The sequence below is a fragment of the Podarcis filfolensis genome (assembly GCF_964270895.1).
Source record: "Podarcis filfolensis genome assembly, chromosome: 2".
Classification (NCBI taxonomy): Eukaryota; Metazoa; Chordata; class Lepidosauria; order Squamata; family Lacertidae; genus Podarcis; species Podarcis filfolensis.
Genome location: NC_139605.1, coordinates 100,003,909 through 100,017,700, shown reverse-complemented (window position 1 = coordinate 100,017,700; position 13,792 = coordinate 100,003,909). Strand labels below are relative to the sequence as shown.

The 13,792-nt window shown below is 43.8% G+C and overlaps 1 protein-coding gene across 10 annotated transcripts in view; it reads right to left on the bottom strand.

The window, feature by feature from the left end:
- ABCA5 (ATP binding cassette subfamily A member 5) overlaps window positions 1-11,749 on the bottom strand; it is a 55,496-nt gene extending 43,747 nt beyond the window's left edge. For 2 of the 10 annotated variants that reach the window (XM_083598536.1, XM_083598541.1), the window contains exons 1-3: window positions 11,099-11,339; window positions 3,956-4,152; window positions 193-311 (exon numbers count right to left, since the gene is read on the bottom strand). In XM_083598536.1, the coding sequence (XP_083454662.1) occupies window positions 193-297 (105 nt within the window). In that variant the 5' untranslated portion in view covers window positions 298-311; window positions 3,956-4,152; window positions 11,099-11,339. Of the gene's footprint in view, window positions 1-192; window positions 312-929; window positions 1,658-3,955; window positions 4,153-9,282; window positions 9,377-11,098 lie in introns of those variants that run through there. The other 8 variants (XM_083598535.1, XM_083598538.1, XM_083598537.1 and 5 more) reach the window with 8 other exon arrangements.
- Between the last annotated feature and the right edge of the window lie 2,043 nt (window positions 11,750-13,792).

Genomic DNA, 13,792 nt, shown 5'->3' with positions numbered 1-13,792 from the left:
GCCTTTAGCATAGCCCATCACATTTAAGCAATTTTGTTTTTTGATGGAGGAACCCAAGGGCGAATCTGAAAGAGCTCTTTAAAACATAGCCCCAAGAAATAAAGCAATGCCGTTAAACCTTCAGCAACATTTTCACATAAATCTAGAAAACACAGACAGCCATAAACATTAGAATACTGCTGTTCAGCTCACCTGAACACTGCTCTTTTTCGTCCTCCATTTAACTAGGCAGTTCTTGTATAAAAGAGCTCTGGTTTGTCGCCACACTCCAACATGTCTTGGAGCATCTGTAGGCATTTTTCACACGTGGCCTGAAAAGCAAGCAAAAAGCATGAGGCATGCTGCCTAAAATGAATTTGTACCTTTTAAATGTCCAATGTGCATATTGTTAATTGTAGAATAATGAGCAGACTACTCTTACAGGAGCTTTGAATAATTTGACAACTACCCAAGGCTGCCTTCCAAAAGACCTTTCCATCAGCGATTCTACATTATTTTGAGTCATTTATTACAAAATTCATTCATTCATTCATTTATTTATTTGTAAATGTCAAATGGGGCGGGGGTGAATCACATATTTTAAGCAGGACATCACAGTTTCACGGTAAAGAAACTAAGGGAGCAATCAAGAAAGAATAATTTAAAAGTCTAAATTGGAGGGGGAAATGAGGGGAGCCTTGGTAGAAGTAAAAAACCTTTTGGTATCATAACATTGGGCCTGTGGAAGTTTTAAAGACAAATATGGGTGCTGCACAAAAAAAGGATCCGTATCCCCACACTTTAGTTAATTTTGTGATGAACAAACAACCCTCCAAGTCCAGATGTTATAACACTGTATTTATTTAGCAGAATTCCATCAAGCTTTATGTTTGCACATGATCAGAAATACTCTTCTCTGCCAAGCATGGGAAAAGCTACTACAGTAGTACCTCGGTTCTCAAACGTCTAGACTGATGAAAGTTTTGGAACCCAACCATCAAAAACCCAGAAGTAAATGCTCCTGTTTTTGAATGCGCCTCAGAAGTCAAACAGCTTCCGCTGCGTGTTTTTCAATTTTCTCAATTGAATTTGCAGACAGCCCTTTGTGCCTTGGTTTTCGAACATTTCAGAACTCGAACGGTCTTCCAGAATGGATTACGTTTGAGAACCGAGGTACTGCTGTAAAACTGGACTTAACAATACTAAAAAAAAAGGCGTACCACCCAACTGTCCCAATGTTACCGGGACATCCCAGATTTACATAAGCAACCCCAGCTTCTGAAAGTAATCCTGGATGTCCCATTTTGGCCAACACCACCACTGCCACAGTCTCCACCTGTGCTGGTGCTGCCCTAGCCAAGGCTCTGGGCTTTTCCAGAAGTGTGCTGAAAACACACTTCTGCTGCACCACGAACTCCACCTCTACAGCATCATACAATACGATAGTCTTTTTTGTCACTGTCCCATATAGAACAACGAAATTGAAAATCTACACCAGACATTCAGAAACCAACAAGCCTGCTATCCCAGCCTGGTTAGCCCTCTAGAAACTCTGATACCCCATAATTAAATACAGTATACTCCCATAGAGACTACCTTACACTGCGTTTAAAACCAAAATCGCATTTGAATAGAAACTGTTTCTCAGGCGGCTAGTCCTAGTCTTTATAACCCTTTACCTTCTTCCAGAAGGCAGAAGCTGAAAGAGATCATTTCCGGGGTGCGCACTATCCTGCGCTATCTCTGCAGCTTTCTTATGGCATGTGGAAGCATAGATTTGATCCAAGGTGGGAAGAATGCACCCAATTCTCTCTGCAGTCTTTACAACCCTGGACAACATTGTTTTTCCCCTGACCGTGCATTGTGGTCTTTGCCTGCAACCACAGGCCACAAACAGCGGTGGAGAGAGGAAGATAAGGTGGCAGGGGGGTGAGCAGGCAAGCAGTGGGATGGGGAGTGTCCCAAATTCCTCTCGGGAAATGTTGGGAGCGTATGAAAAGAAAATGTACAGATGTTACAATTGCTTATTTGTTGCTGTGATGGAGGAGTGCAGAAGGAGCAGTCCAGCCTGGACGCTAGCGCACTGCTCACCCATGGTACGCCATGGTGGATGGCTTACCATGTCTTATAATGCCATTAATGAATTTAATGGTGCTCCATGGTAAGCATTACAGACAAGGCATGGTTAGGTTTATAATGTTTGCATCTCTTCTAAGCCTCCATCCTTGGGAACTTTGAAAAAGGAAAAGGAAAGGAAAAGATTGAAAATCCCTGTGATTTAGGAAGAGAAAGCACTGCCCTTAGGAATACTGAATATCAACTGTCTTCTGAGAAGCCAAGTGTGAGTGAATGACAACAATGCCAAACAACATTGAAGTGTGCGTGTGTTTTTAAATGTTATTCCCATCACAAACATTATACAACTATGGCTCCACTCCTGACCTAGTCTCCACGAAAACAAACAATTTATCAAATCATTAAGTTTTCCTGAAATAAATGCTTGCTATTAATTGCTTTTTAATTGAATACGCCACAGACAGACAAAAATGTGAGAACTCTACTCTCTGCTACCGACACTACCAAGGCAATGAAATCACACAGATAAAGACTCAGCTCACTGACAACAGACTGCTCTGCTTATTAGTAAAGCTTCAAGCAAGGACTAGATTTTGTGCATAGTCTTCCTGCTGCTCTGCATCATTTCAAAGCACTCACCACTAGCTAGTTGGCATGGGGAAGGACGGACCGCTGCCTAGAAACACTTTTATCAATCTGCCTGCCTGACACATCTATGTTAGTAATCTCTGGCATCTTGTTATCCTAAAAAGAACAAACAAGTCCTTATATTGATTTTCTGTTTACTGCATATGATGTGGACAAAAGTGCACCTCTAAAAGAATATAAGGAGCCAATGACTTCTAATTATTATTATTTTTACAACATCTGTCTGGCATCCCGGACTTGAAAGTCATGACATCTGCAGTAGAATCTACGAACTGTCCACTGCAACTCAAGTGTCATGGACCGCTGGGAACCCCTCTCTAGAGAAACAAGGAGGAAATAAAACAAATATAAGTTTTTTAAAAAGGAAGGAAACAAATATTCTTAACACAACGTTCACTAACTTCTAGCATCCAGTAGTCACAAACAATGTCTTTGTCTTGCCCAGAGATCAAGAGGTCAAAACCAAAGGTTACCCCTGCCTTCTCAGGACTCAAGAGCAAGGCAATGGTATTGTATATATACACATCACAATCTGTGTTCCTCAGTACAATAAATACATATTAAGGTAAGGTAAAGGGGCCCCTGACCATTAGGTCCAGTCGTGACCAACTCTGGGGTTGCGGTGCTCATCTCGCTTTATTGGCCGAGGGAGCCGGCATACAGCTTCGGGTCATGTGGCCAGCATGACTAAGCCGCTTCTGGTGAACCAGAGCAGCGCACGGAAACACTGTTTACCTTCCCGCCAGAGTAGTACCTATTTATCTACTTGCACTCTGATGTGCTTTCGAACTGCTAGGTTGGCAGGAGCAGGGACCGAGCAATGGGAGCTCACCCCGTCGCGGGGATTCGAACCACTGACCTTCTGATTGGCAAGACCTAGGCTCTGTGATTTAACCCACAGCGCCATATTAAAAATATATATTAAAAGTACCAACAAAACACACAGTACTGATCCAAACCATGGATTTTCCAATAAAATTTACTCAACAGGCTACGGAACTTCAACTTGTGATCACCAATTTATTTTTACACGTCTCAAACCTGTTTCAAAACCAACTATCTGAGCTATAGACATTTAAGCAGAACTAAACCAAATACATTACTAGACCATCCAGGCATGGATTCCAGACCCCACCGGTCCAGAGGTTTCCAAAATCAGACCAGAAAGGTGTCTCTCAATTTTCGGGACAAACTTGGCGATTCATACAAAGGTCCAAACTCCCAAGAAAAGACCACAGGAATGTGAACTTACCTGTGTTGCTCCTTTGGTCAGGTCTAAGAGTATCAGGGCCTTGGCAACATCAAGCAGTGTGGTCTCTTTGGGGGTCACCAAATTGTTATGGGCAAAAGCCCGCCAGGGGTTCAGGCACAGCCAAATCACTTAGTCCCAACACTGATGAGAGAGACCGGGAAATGCTTCTTTCAAATGATATCGGATTTTATTTCAAGCTGCAGACAAGAAAGGTGACAGTGAGACAAGCAACCAGAAAAGCTTGTTCAAAGCGGCACATGCAAATAAACAAGAGAACATTTCCACAATAAAAAGATAAAGGTACCCCTGACCGTTAGGGGTACCTAGAGTCGCGGACAACTCTGGGGTTGCGGCACTCATCTCGCGTTTGTCCGCAGACAGCTTCTGGGTCATATGGCCAGCACAATAGCTAACTGTTAAGATACTTCCTATATGGACTTCTTGGTATATGTCTACTTAATCATGTTAGCAACATCTTGTAGAATCCTATGCAAAAGCAAATAATACAACACCAGCAGGTTTCTTTTCTTTTTTGCTCATGCCTTAAAAGCTCATTACCAGCAAGCATAACTGAGGTTGAGATGGCTACACAAGGTGGAGTTGGTCTTGCTTAACAGTTGGTCTTTTCTTGTGTCATATATCTTACTACACTTGTGGCAGTACTTTTGTTTAGGTGGCAGTCACTAGTCAGGCACATACTAGTTAAGTAAGTCATATTTGTTCTGTGATGGTAAATGACTATTGCCATCTGCAAGCAAAGTTTATGTCCCTTGCAGCAACTCCAAGTGTCCCCTCCACAAATATAGCCTGAGGTGGCGCCAGAAGAAGAAGAAGAAGAGTTTGGATTTGATATCCCGCTTTATCACTACCCAAAGGAGTCTCAAAGCAGCTCACAATCTCCTTTCCCTTCCTCCCCCACAACAAACACTCCGTGAGGTGAGTGAGGCTGAGAGACTTCAGAGAAGTGTGACTAGCCCAAGGTCACCCAGCAGCTGCGTGTGAAGGAGCGGGGACGTGAACCTGGTTCACCAGATTACGAATCTACCGCTCTTAACCTCTACACCACACTGGCTCCCACAGTGTGTGAACAACCACAGCCCAAAATTCTACTCCACCTTACTCCACAAATTCTTGCACCTTATTGCAATCCTGACTTCTCTTATGAGGGGTAATATTGTTGGTGCAAGAATACATATATTATGAGAAGAATTCCTGGTTGCCAAAATTCAGATCTGGGGCAAGTACTCTTTGGTGAGATAACCCGAGCAGAGACTGAAAATCATAAAACATGCAGCAAAGTAAAGCATGTTTTACTTTTAAAATATGTCCTTGTGAGTTCAAAAATGTCCCTCTTCCCAGCATAGAAAAAGACCACGTGTTTGGCAAGTTTAAAATGGTTTACTTACAAACTCTTCGAAGGTCAGATTCATATGCTTTTCCATACAGCATTCAGAAAAAGCAGCACAGACTGTAAAATTTGGCTGAGTTACAGTTCCTAAATTATTGGCATAGGAACTAATAATAATAATAATAATAATAATAATAATAATGTATTATTTATAGCCCACCCATCTGGCTGGGTTTCCCCAGCCACTCTGGGCAGCTCCCAACAAAATATTAAACAGAATAAAACTTCAAACATTAAGAACTTCCCTAAACTCAAGAATGGCTTGTGAGAGCCATGCAGTCTGAGCTGCAGCAACAAGCTCACACCTCCTTACATGTTGAGCTTCTCTGGTAAACTAGGGGTTGAACAATAGGTTTGATTACTTAGTTCCTCCCAAGGTAGGGGAAGTGACCTTGCTAAGCCTGGAAAGACAGCTTACTGTACGGTATTAACCGCTTCATGTGAAGTATTCAATACAAATGCTTATTTCAGTTCAACTCACAGGCTGTCTGCATGTAATGCTAAACTATGGTTTGTTTTTACCACGATTTGTTCAACAAGTCATCTCAAAGATGAGCAAACAAACCGTAACTTATTTCTCACCTCTGTAGCTTAAAATTATCTGTCACTCCTGCCAAAAAACCTCTTTAAAACATGGTGCAGAAAGTTAACCATATGTACACAGAGATGGCACATTTGCTATATGAAATCAATGTTCATTTACATCACTAATCTTGCTTCCCCTCTTTGAATAGTTTTTAATAATAATAATAATAATAATAATAATAATAATAATATCATCTTGAAAGGGAAGTTATCCTTCAAGCACATTTGTGTAATCTGACAGCAATTCCTCTCTATAAGGATCTGGCCTGTGAAGAACTTGGGTTAAAGGGATTTCTGACAAAACTGACAACATTGGCTGGATGAGGCAATTTGCACAAAAAGGAAAGAGGCTTTTAGAGTCTCTCTGTGGACACACAGCTTTGTGATCACAGCACTTTGCAATCTGGGCGTACTGAAATAAAAGCACTCAAGGAGGAGAAACTGTGTGAAACCTCATCCGGGGGCCAGTAAGGCAGACTTAAATGTCATTATAGTAGGCAGATACACTTTACTTCAAGAAAGACAATTCCTGACCAGACAGAGGCATTCTGTTTACATATTTAATGCCCGTCATGTTTGACTGAAGCCTCTATTGAACTAAACTGTATTCTAGTTACCCCCTTTTGTTAAAGATCCAGATAACTTCACATGTACAGTATTGGCTTACAGAAGAAGTACAGGCGACTTCTGCAAAGCAACTTCTCATTCCTTTCTACATGGTGCTGTAATGCTAAATTAGCAGTGGCATCCGATGCAAATCTGAAGAAAGCAGGGGGGGTGTAGCATGGAGGTCACGCAAAGGTACTTAGCCAATCAGTCAGCCCAGCTGCAGTGCAGTGAACCAGAGACATTACCCCCCCCACACACAAAAACCTCCTTGCTAATATGATTTTAGAAACCTAGAGCTAATGTTAGGGGTAACCTACAAGCATTTTGTAGGTCCTTGTTTGAATGCTTTTCACCCACAGCTTCTGAGAGAGAAAATTCCAAGGTCTATATAGACTACACAATGCAAGAAGCAAAATGATTTATCTAAAATCCGCCAATAGTTTATTGGTAACACAAGTTAATTGAAATTAGCCTGTATAGCTCTCACGTACAATCGTACTTGTACTTTGTAGGAAAAGATGCATGATAATACATCATCATTCTCCTTCCTCTTAATCCAATATCCACACATGATCAACCTGTGAGTATTACAGATCACATCCCATCTTTTCTGCCAACTGCCTACTTTTTTTTTTAGCAAACAGAACAGGATTACTCTTAAATCTGCTCAGAATATTGCCAATACGTCAAGAGATTAGGAAAAGCTGTGCACACTCTTTAAAAGTAGAATCACTATTTACAGGGCAGGAATCAGTTAAAAGATGCAGTACAAAGAGCATAGTACCTCAGTCATATGCTCATTTTGTTTCTCAGTCCAAACATTAATATGAACTATTTAAAGTAACATACTCCTAATTCGTTTATTTCTTTTAAAATACTTCTAAGCTGCCATTAAGGGTCCAAGCCCTCTAGATATGGTGAACCATAAAAAAATACAGTGCGAACAACAATAAAAACACAACAAAAGGCAGTTAAAATAAAGGGGAGGAGGGAACCATAAAAATATATATATCAAAGAAGTGGTAGTAAGAACATGAGTTTTGGGATTCTCCTTATGCCTGAAGAACCCCAGCTGGCAATTCAACCCAAAAGTATAGAGCCACCACTGAAAAGGTCCTCTCCCTCATGCCAACTAGCCTGTCAGCTCTCAGACGCAAGCACTCCTAACAACATTTATTCAAAATTACGCTTATTTCAGCTGAAGTCACTTGCAAAAAAGTAAGGTTAAGAAAGCAGGCTTCAGCTATAGTTGCCATTTAACCAGGGAAACACAGTCTTACAGTGAGCCAGCCCAATGAGCAACTGTAGGAGCTGCTGGCAAACAGAATGGCCACTTGTCTGAAGAAATCATAGTGGAATAAGCTATGTGGTTTAATTGATTAATTGCTGATTAATTATGCAAAAATATGCACATTAATAAAACAGTAGTTCTAATGGGATTATGGTTTGTTTTTTTAAAAAAGGAGAAGCCCGAGTGTTGCAGTCCTAGTGGCATGAACTGCCAAAGAATGGCTGAAATATAAACTTCAATATACATATTTCACTACCACAGACAACAACTATATTACAGTTAGCATCAGAGACAATGTGCCCCTGGCTGACAGCTGCTGGGAATCACCACTGGCAGAATGCACTTAAGGTTCATGTTTTGCTTGTGGGCCTCCAAAGGGCAATTGGTTGGCCACCGTGAGAACAGAACGCTGGACTAGATGGGCCTTTAGTCTGATCCAGCAGAGCTTTTACGTTCTTATGCAGTACAGTCATACCTTGGAAGTTAAACGGAATCCGTTCGACTTCCAAAACGTTCAGGAACTAAGACACGGAAGCTCCTGCAGCCAATTGGAAGCCGCGATGGACGTTCAGGTTCCAAAGAACGTTCGCCAACCGGAACAATCACATCTAGGTTGGGGGCGTTCGGAAGCCAAAACATTCAACTCACAAGGCGTTCGACTTCCAAGGTACAACTGTACTGCCAATAACTTGCTCTGACACTATGCTTATGGCCTGCTAGATGAAAATCAACGTTTTGTTAATGCAATCAGATTTCCACATGAAGCAGGCAATCACTATCAATCAGCTAACAGACATCCAGTGTGTTAGCCATGCAAGCCTGTTATATTAAAAGCTACTGAAAAGCTTGTGATATATAGCATACGCTTCTGCGGATTAGTCTCCACTTCAGATGCATTAAATTTTACGTAAGTTGACCGATCTATACATCATAAGGTTGCATGGGAATGCAGATGGGGAGTGGGAATGTGTAAGCGATAAGGGATAAATGCAATACAAGACCAGACTGTGACAATTACCATACATTAATGGTAAAATCATTATAGTGACCATTCATATTTGCAAAGCGGTGTTGACGATAACACAAATTTAATGGGAAGTTAATTAGCTGAGCATTCTTATTTGCTCTTCCAATTCAAATCTACCATTTTTCATTTTTTTAAAAACGATTTTTGTTTTTGTGAAAATGCAAACATAAAAAACCGTATTACTTTTAAATAATAAAATATACAGCATATGAAGATATGATTTAAATTTACAACAACAAAACAACAACAACATCATGTTGGACCTATCAAAATAATATATATGGTTCAATTATCATGGTATTTCATATTCCACTGATTATAAATAAACACCACTTTTCAATAAACCTGTCTGTTGAGTATCCTTTTAATCTGTACGTTTTGGTTAGAAATGTCAAATTTCCTCATACCAAAATATTCTCGAGGATTTCCAAGATGCAGCTACCACTTGTCTTGCTATCGCACGTAAAACTCTTCGAACTTTCCAAGTCTTCCTGTCAGGTGTGACCCTTCAAACATCCCAGAAACAGTTCTTTAGGATTTAACAGAACATCATATCCCATCATCTATTTTTATTGCTTCTGGAACCTCCTGCCAAAATGGTTTGACAAGACGGCAGCCCTAACATACATGTGTTCAATCTGCATTATTCACTTTTATCTTATGCCTTTGCGCCACAGGAAGGTGCAGCATCAATTCAGGGCTTGGCATGCCATTGCAGAGAGAGCAGCTGGGGGCGATAGGGAAACCAGAGAATTAATTTGTGCTCTTGTTGGTCTTTTTCTTCTTCACAGCCTCTCTTTACAGTTAAACAAAATCACTCCCCAAAAACCCTAACCAGAACCCAGAAGGACTACAGTAGAAGTGAATTGTAAAATACAGCTGCTCCTCAAAGGAAAACAAGATGGCCTTTCCTTGTCTGCAGCTAGATATGGACTGTTCCTTCCCATAATCAAAGCATGTGCAGGCATGACTGCATTCAAAAGATAACTGACGGTGGCTGCATTGATATCTTGACAGCTAGCCACTCTGGCTGTGGCTCTAGAAGAACAGCCTTGGGATTTGTTCTTAAAGCACCACTGTCTGCATTCCAAACGTGAGGAGGCACACTGCCAACTCATGCCACCCGAATGGATATTTCTAATTTAAGCAGTAGGTGTTACTAAAGCCTCATCCCTTGGACCTGGCTTGCTATTGCTCTTCTTCTCCCTCCCCACCCTGCCTGCATATCTCATTATCTGCAAAACTGCAACGATGTCACTTGATGCCTAATTCATATGCAGCATCCGGGGTGCCAACTTGAACAAAATACAGTGGTACCTCGGGTTACATACGCTTCAGGTTACAGACTCCGCTAACCCAGAAATATTACCACAGTTTAAGAACTTTGCTTCAGGATAAGAACAGCGGCAGTGGGAGGCCCCATTAGCTTAAGTGGCGCTTCAGGTTAAGAACAGACCTCCAGAACGAATTAAGTACTTAACCCGAGGTACCACTGTATGGGGTGGGCGGGCGGTAACCCTGCCCAGCATAATCGATCACACACCATTTGAACTGCAATGCCCATCAGCTTTGGGAGGGGGTGGTTTGGCCCCCCTCCAATATTTCATAGGAGTTGGCTCCTATGGGCAGCATAATGAGGTTGTGCAAAAGCATCTATTCTGGAAGGGGCAGGGAGGGAAAAGCGCATAAACGCACGCAAGCGAAAGGCATGCTTTCGGACAAGCTTACAAAAACCAAACTCCTTCCCTCCCAGCCCGCGTAGCAGCGAAGAGGCGCTGCGTTCCGCGCCCAGAAGCGGAGAAACCCGACGCCGTCGTGAGGGTTGCTCCTCAATTATTGACAGCTCCAGCCCCATATACACCTGCAGCGACAGCAGCCAAGCCTGTCTGGGCTCGGAGAGGAGCCGCGTGCGCCGACCTGCCCAAGACAGCCCCGTGGCCTTGGCAACCCTCCCAGAGAGGGGGCCGTCGGGTTGCTGCCCCCGAGCGGCTTCTCCAGCAAAGGAACATGGGGAGGAGAGGGGCCTGGGCCTGGGGGTGCTGCTCGCCCTCTAAAAAAAAGGGGGGACAAACGAACAAACCAACCCGCCGCCTCCTTTCCTTCCCCTGAATATTTCCACACGGTCTCTTCTTCCCCCCTCGTTTTGGCCTCCCCTTTCCCCGCGTCTTTTCTCGCCAGCGCGCAGCCCCACACGGCGCCTTCCTCCCCGCGCCGAGCCTGTACCTGAGAGAAGCCGCAGCCTCGCCTAGAAGCAGCCGCCGCTCCCCAAAACAGCCAAGCCGGCGAGACGCAGTGGCGGCGGCGGCCCCGCTTCCTCCACCTCAGGCCCGCTTCGTCAAGGGGGCTGAGAGGAGGAGGCGGAGAAGGAGGCGGCGGCCGGCGCGCATGGCGCGCAGCTGCCGTCGCGCGCCTTTGCCCCCTCAGCCTCGTTCCCAGGGCAGCAGCCGGCAGCTTACCTGGCTCTGCCGTGCGAGAGGGAGGCGAGCTGCCTTCCGCCGGCTTGGACGGAAAGCAGAGAGGAAGGAGCGTCGTCTGCTGGTAGGAGCAAGTTTCCAAGCCCAGCGAATTCCTCTCCTCCTCCCCGCTCCGAGGGAAGGGAAGAAATGGAAATAAAAGGCGCCGTTCCGCAGGCGCCGCTTTAGACGTAACGACAGAAAAGAAACATTCTCCCGCCGAGTCCTCGGGACGGAATGCGGCAGATCCTAGCCGCGTTGCCAGGCAATGCATTCGGTGGCCTCTTCTTCACACACACACACACCGGATTATACACTGAGGAGTCTGCCTACCCAATCCCGGTGGCGACCCCTAGGGCAGCGGGGAGATGGATCGGGTGGAGAAGCCAGGCCACGCGTAGGAAGAGCACGCGCAACACCAGGACCACCAGCTTAACATGAATCAACAGTGTGATGATGCAGCAGCAAAGAAGAGCTAATGCTATGCTAGGCTGCATCAACACGGTGGCCATATACAGTGGTACCTCAGGTTACAGACGCTTCAGTTTACCGACTCTTCAGGTTACTGACTCCGCTAACCCAGAAATAGTACCTTGGGTTAAGAACGTTGCTTCAGGATGAGAACAGAAATTGCGCAGTGGCGGCAGCTGGAGGCTCCATTAGCTAAAGTTAAGAACCTCAGGTTAAGAACAGTTTCAGGTTAAGAATGGACCTCCGGAACGAGTTAAGTTCTTAACCCGAGGTACCACTGTATGTCCTCTTTTTCCAGGACAAGTCCTTTCTTCTTCTTCTTCATTGATCTTTGAAATGAGAGCCGTCATAGCGCTCCATAGTTAAAAGTGGAAGTCGGCAAATGTTTTTGGCTCTTAGAAATATGGCAGTCCTAACAGAAGTATAGTGTCCAGATGAAGGGAAGTCATAGTACCACATCTGCCCTTCCATCAGATGTCAAAGAAATAAACAACTATTGGGCTTTTAGAAGGCAACTGAATGCAGCCCTGTTTAGGGAAGCTTTTAATATTGGATGAATCATTGTATTTTAATATTCTGCTGGAAGCCGCCCAGAGTGGCTGGGGAAACTCAGCCAGATGGGCAGGGTATAAATTATTATTATTATTATGCCTCGGTCAGACCACACCTGGAATATTGTGTCCAGTTCTGGGCACCACAATTTAAGAAGGGCGTTGACAAGCTGGAACGTGTGTAAAGGAAGGCAACTAAGATGATCAATTGGTCTGGAAACCAAGCCTTACAAGGAGCGCTTGAAGGAGCTGGCTACGTTTCGCCTGGAAAAGAGGAGACTGAGAGGAGATAGGATAGCCATCTTCAAATATCTCAAGGGCTGTCCCATGGAAGAGCGAGCGAGCTTGTTTTCTTCTACTCTGGAGGGTAGAACGTGAACCAATGGCTTCAAGTTATAAGAAAGGAGATTCTGACGAAATGTACGGAAAAACTTTCTGACAGTAAGAGCTGTTTGACAGTGGAACAGTCCTCCTTGGGAGGTTGTGGACTCCCCTTCCTTGGAGGTTTTTAAGCAGACGTTGGATGGCCCTCGGTCACATATGCTTTAGTTGAGATTCCTGCATTGCAGGGGGTTGGACTAGATGACCCTTGGGTCCCTTCCAACTCTACGATTCTTTGAACACAGAGCCAAACCGTACATTCAGAGCACGTTCAATGCACATGCCTCTCCTCTCCTCGCAAAAGGAAGGATCCTGGGAACTGTAGTTGAAGGATTCTGGGAATTGTAGTTGTCATGTTTCCTTTGAGGGAAGTTGTGTGCTTTAAATGTACATACCCTCCAACATTTCTCTGATGAAATTATTATTGTTATTATTTATTATATTTATACCCCACCCATCTGACTTGGTTGCCCCAGCCATTCTGGGCAGCTTCCAACATATATAAAAACATCATTAAACATTTTTTAAAAACTTCCCTATACAGGGCTGCCTTCAGATAGCTCAGAGCTCGGATAACTCCATACCCTCCAACATTTCTCCAATCAAAATAGGGACTTCCTAAGGAAAAGTGAGACATTCCAGGATCAAATTAGAAACTGGGATGGCTTCTGTAAATCTGGGACCTCCCCCCTGCTTAGAAGTAAGTCCCACTGGGTTTTGTGATGCTTACTCCCAAGGAAGTGTGGGCAGGATGGCATCTGAGGCTTTATAAACAACCTAGGTCTAACAGGAGTGGAGAGAGACTCCTAGCAAGATTACAGATGCTTTAGGTCTGAATCTTCGTTCTTCCCTTTTAATTTCATTCCAGGCAGAAACTTGAAGCTTCAAAGACAGGGGTCTAATTTGTTGCTATTTCAGGACACTTTGGCAGGAGGAAAACTGAGCAGCTGAACATAATAATTCTTCAACGTAGAAGATGCTTATTAGCCCCACAGTCTAGGAAGAGCTAGTGAGCCACATGTAGTCATCCTCAGAATTCTTACCAAATTCTGTTGCATTTA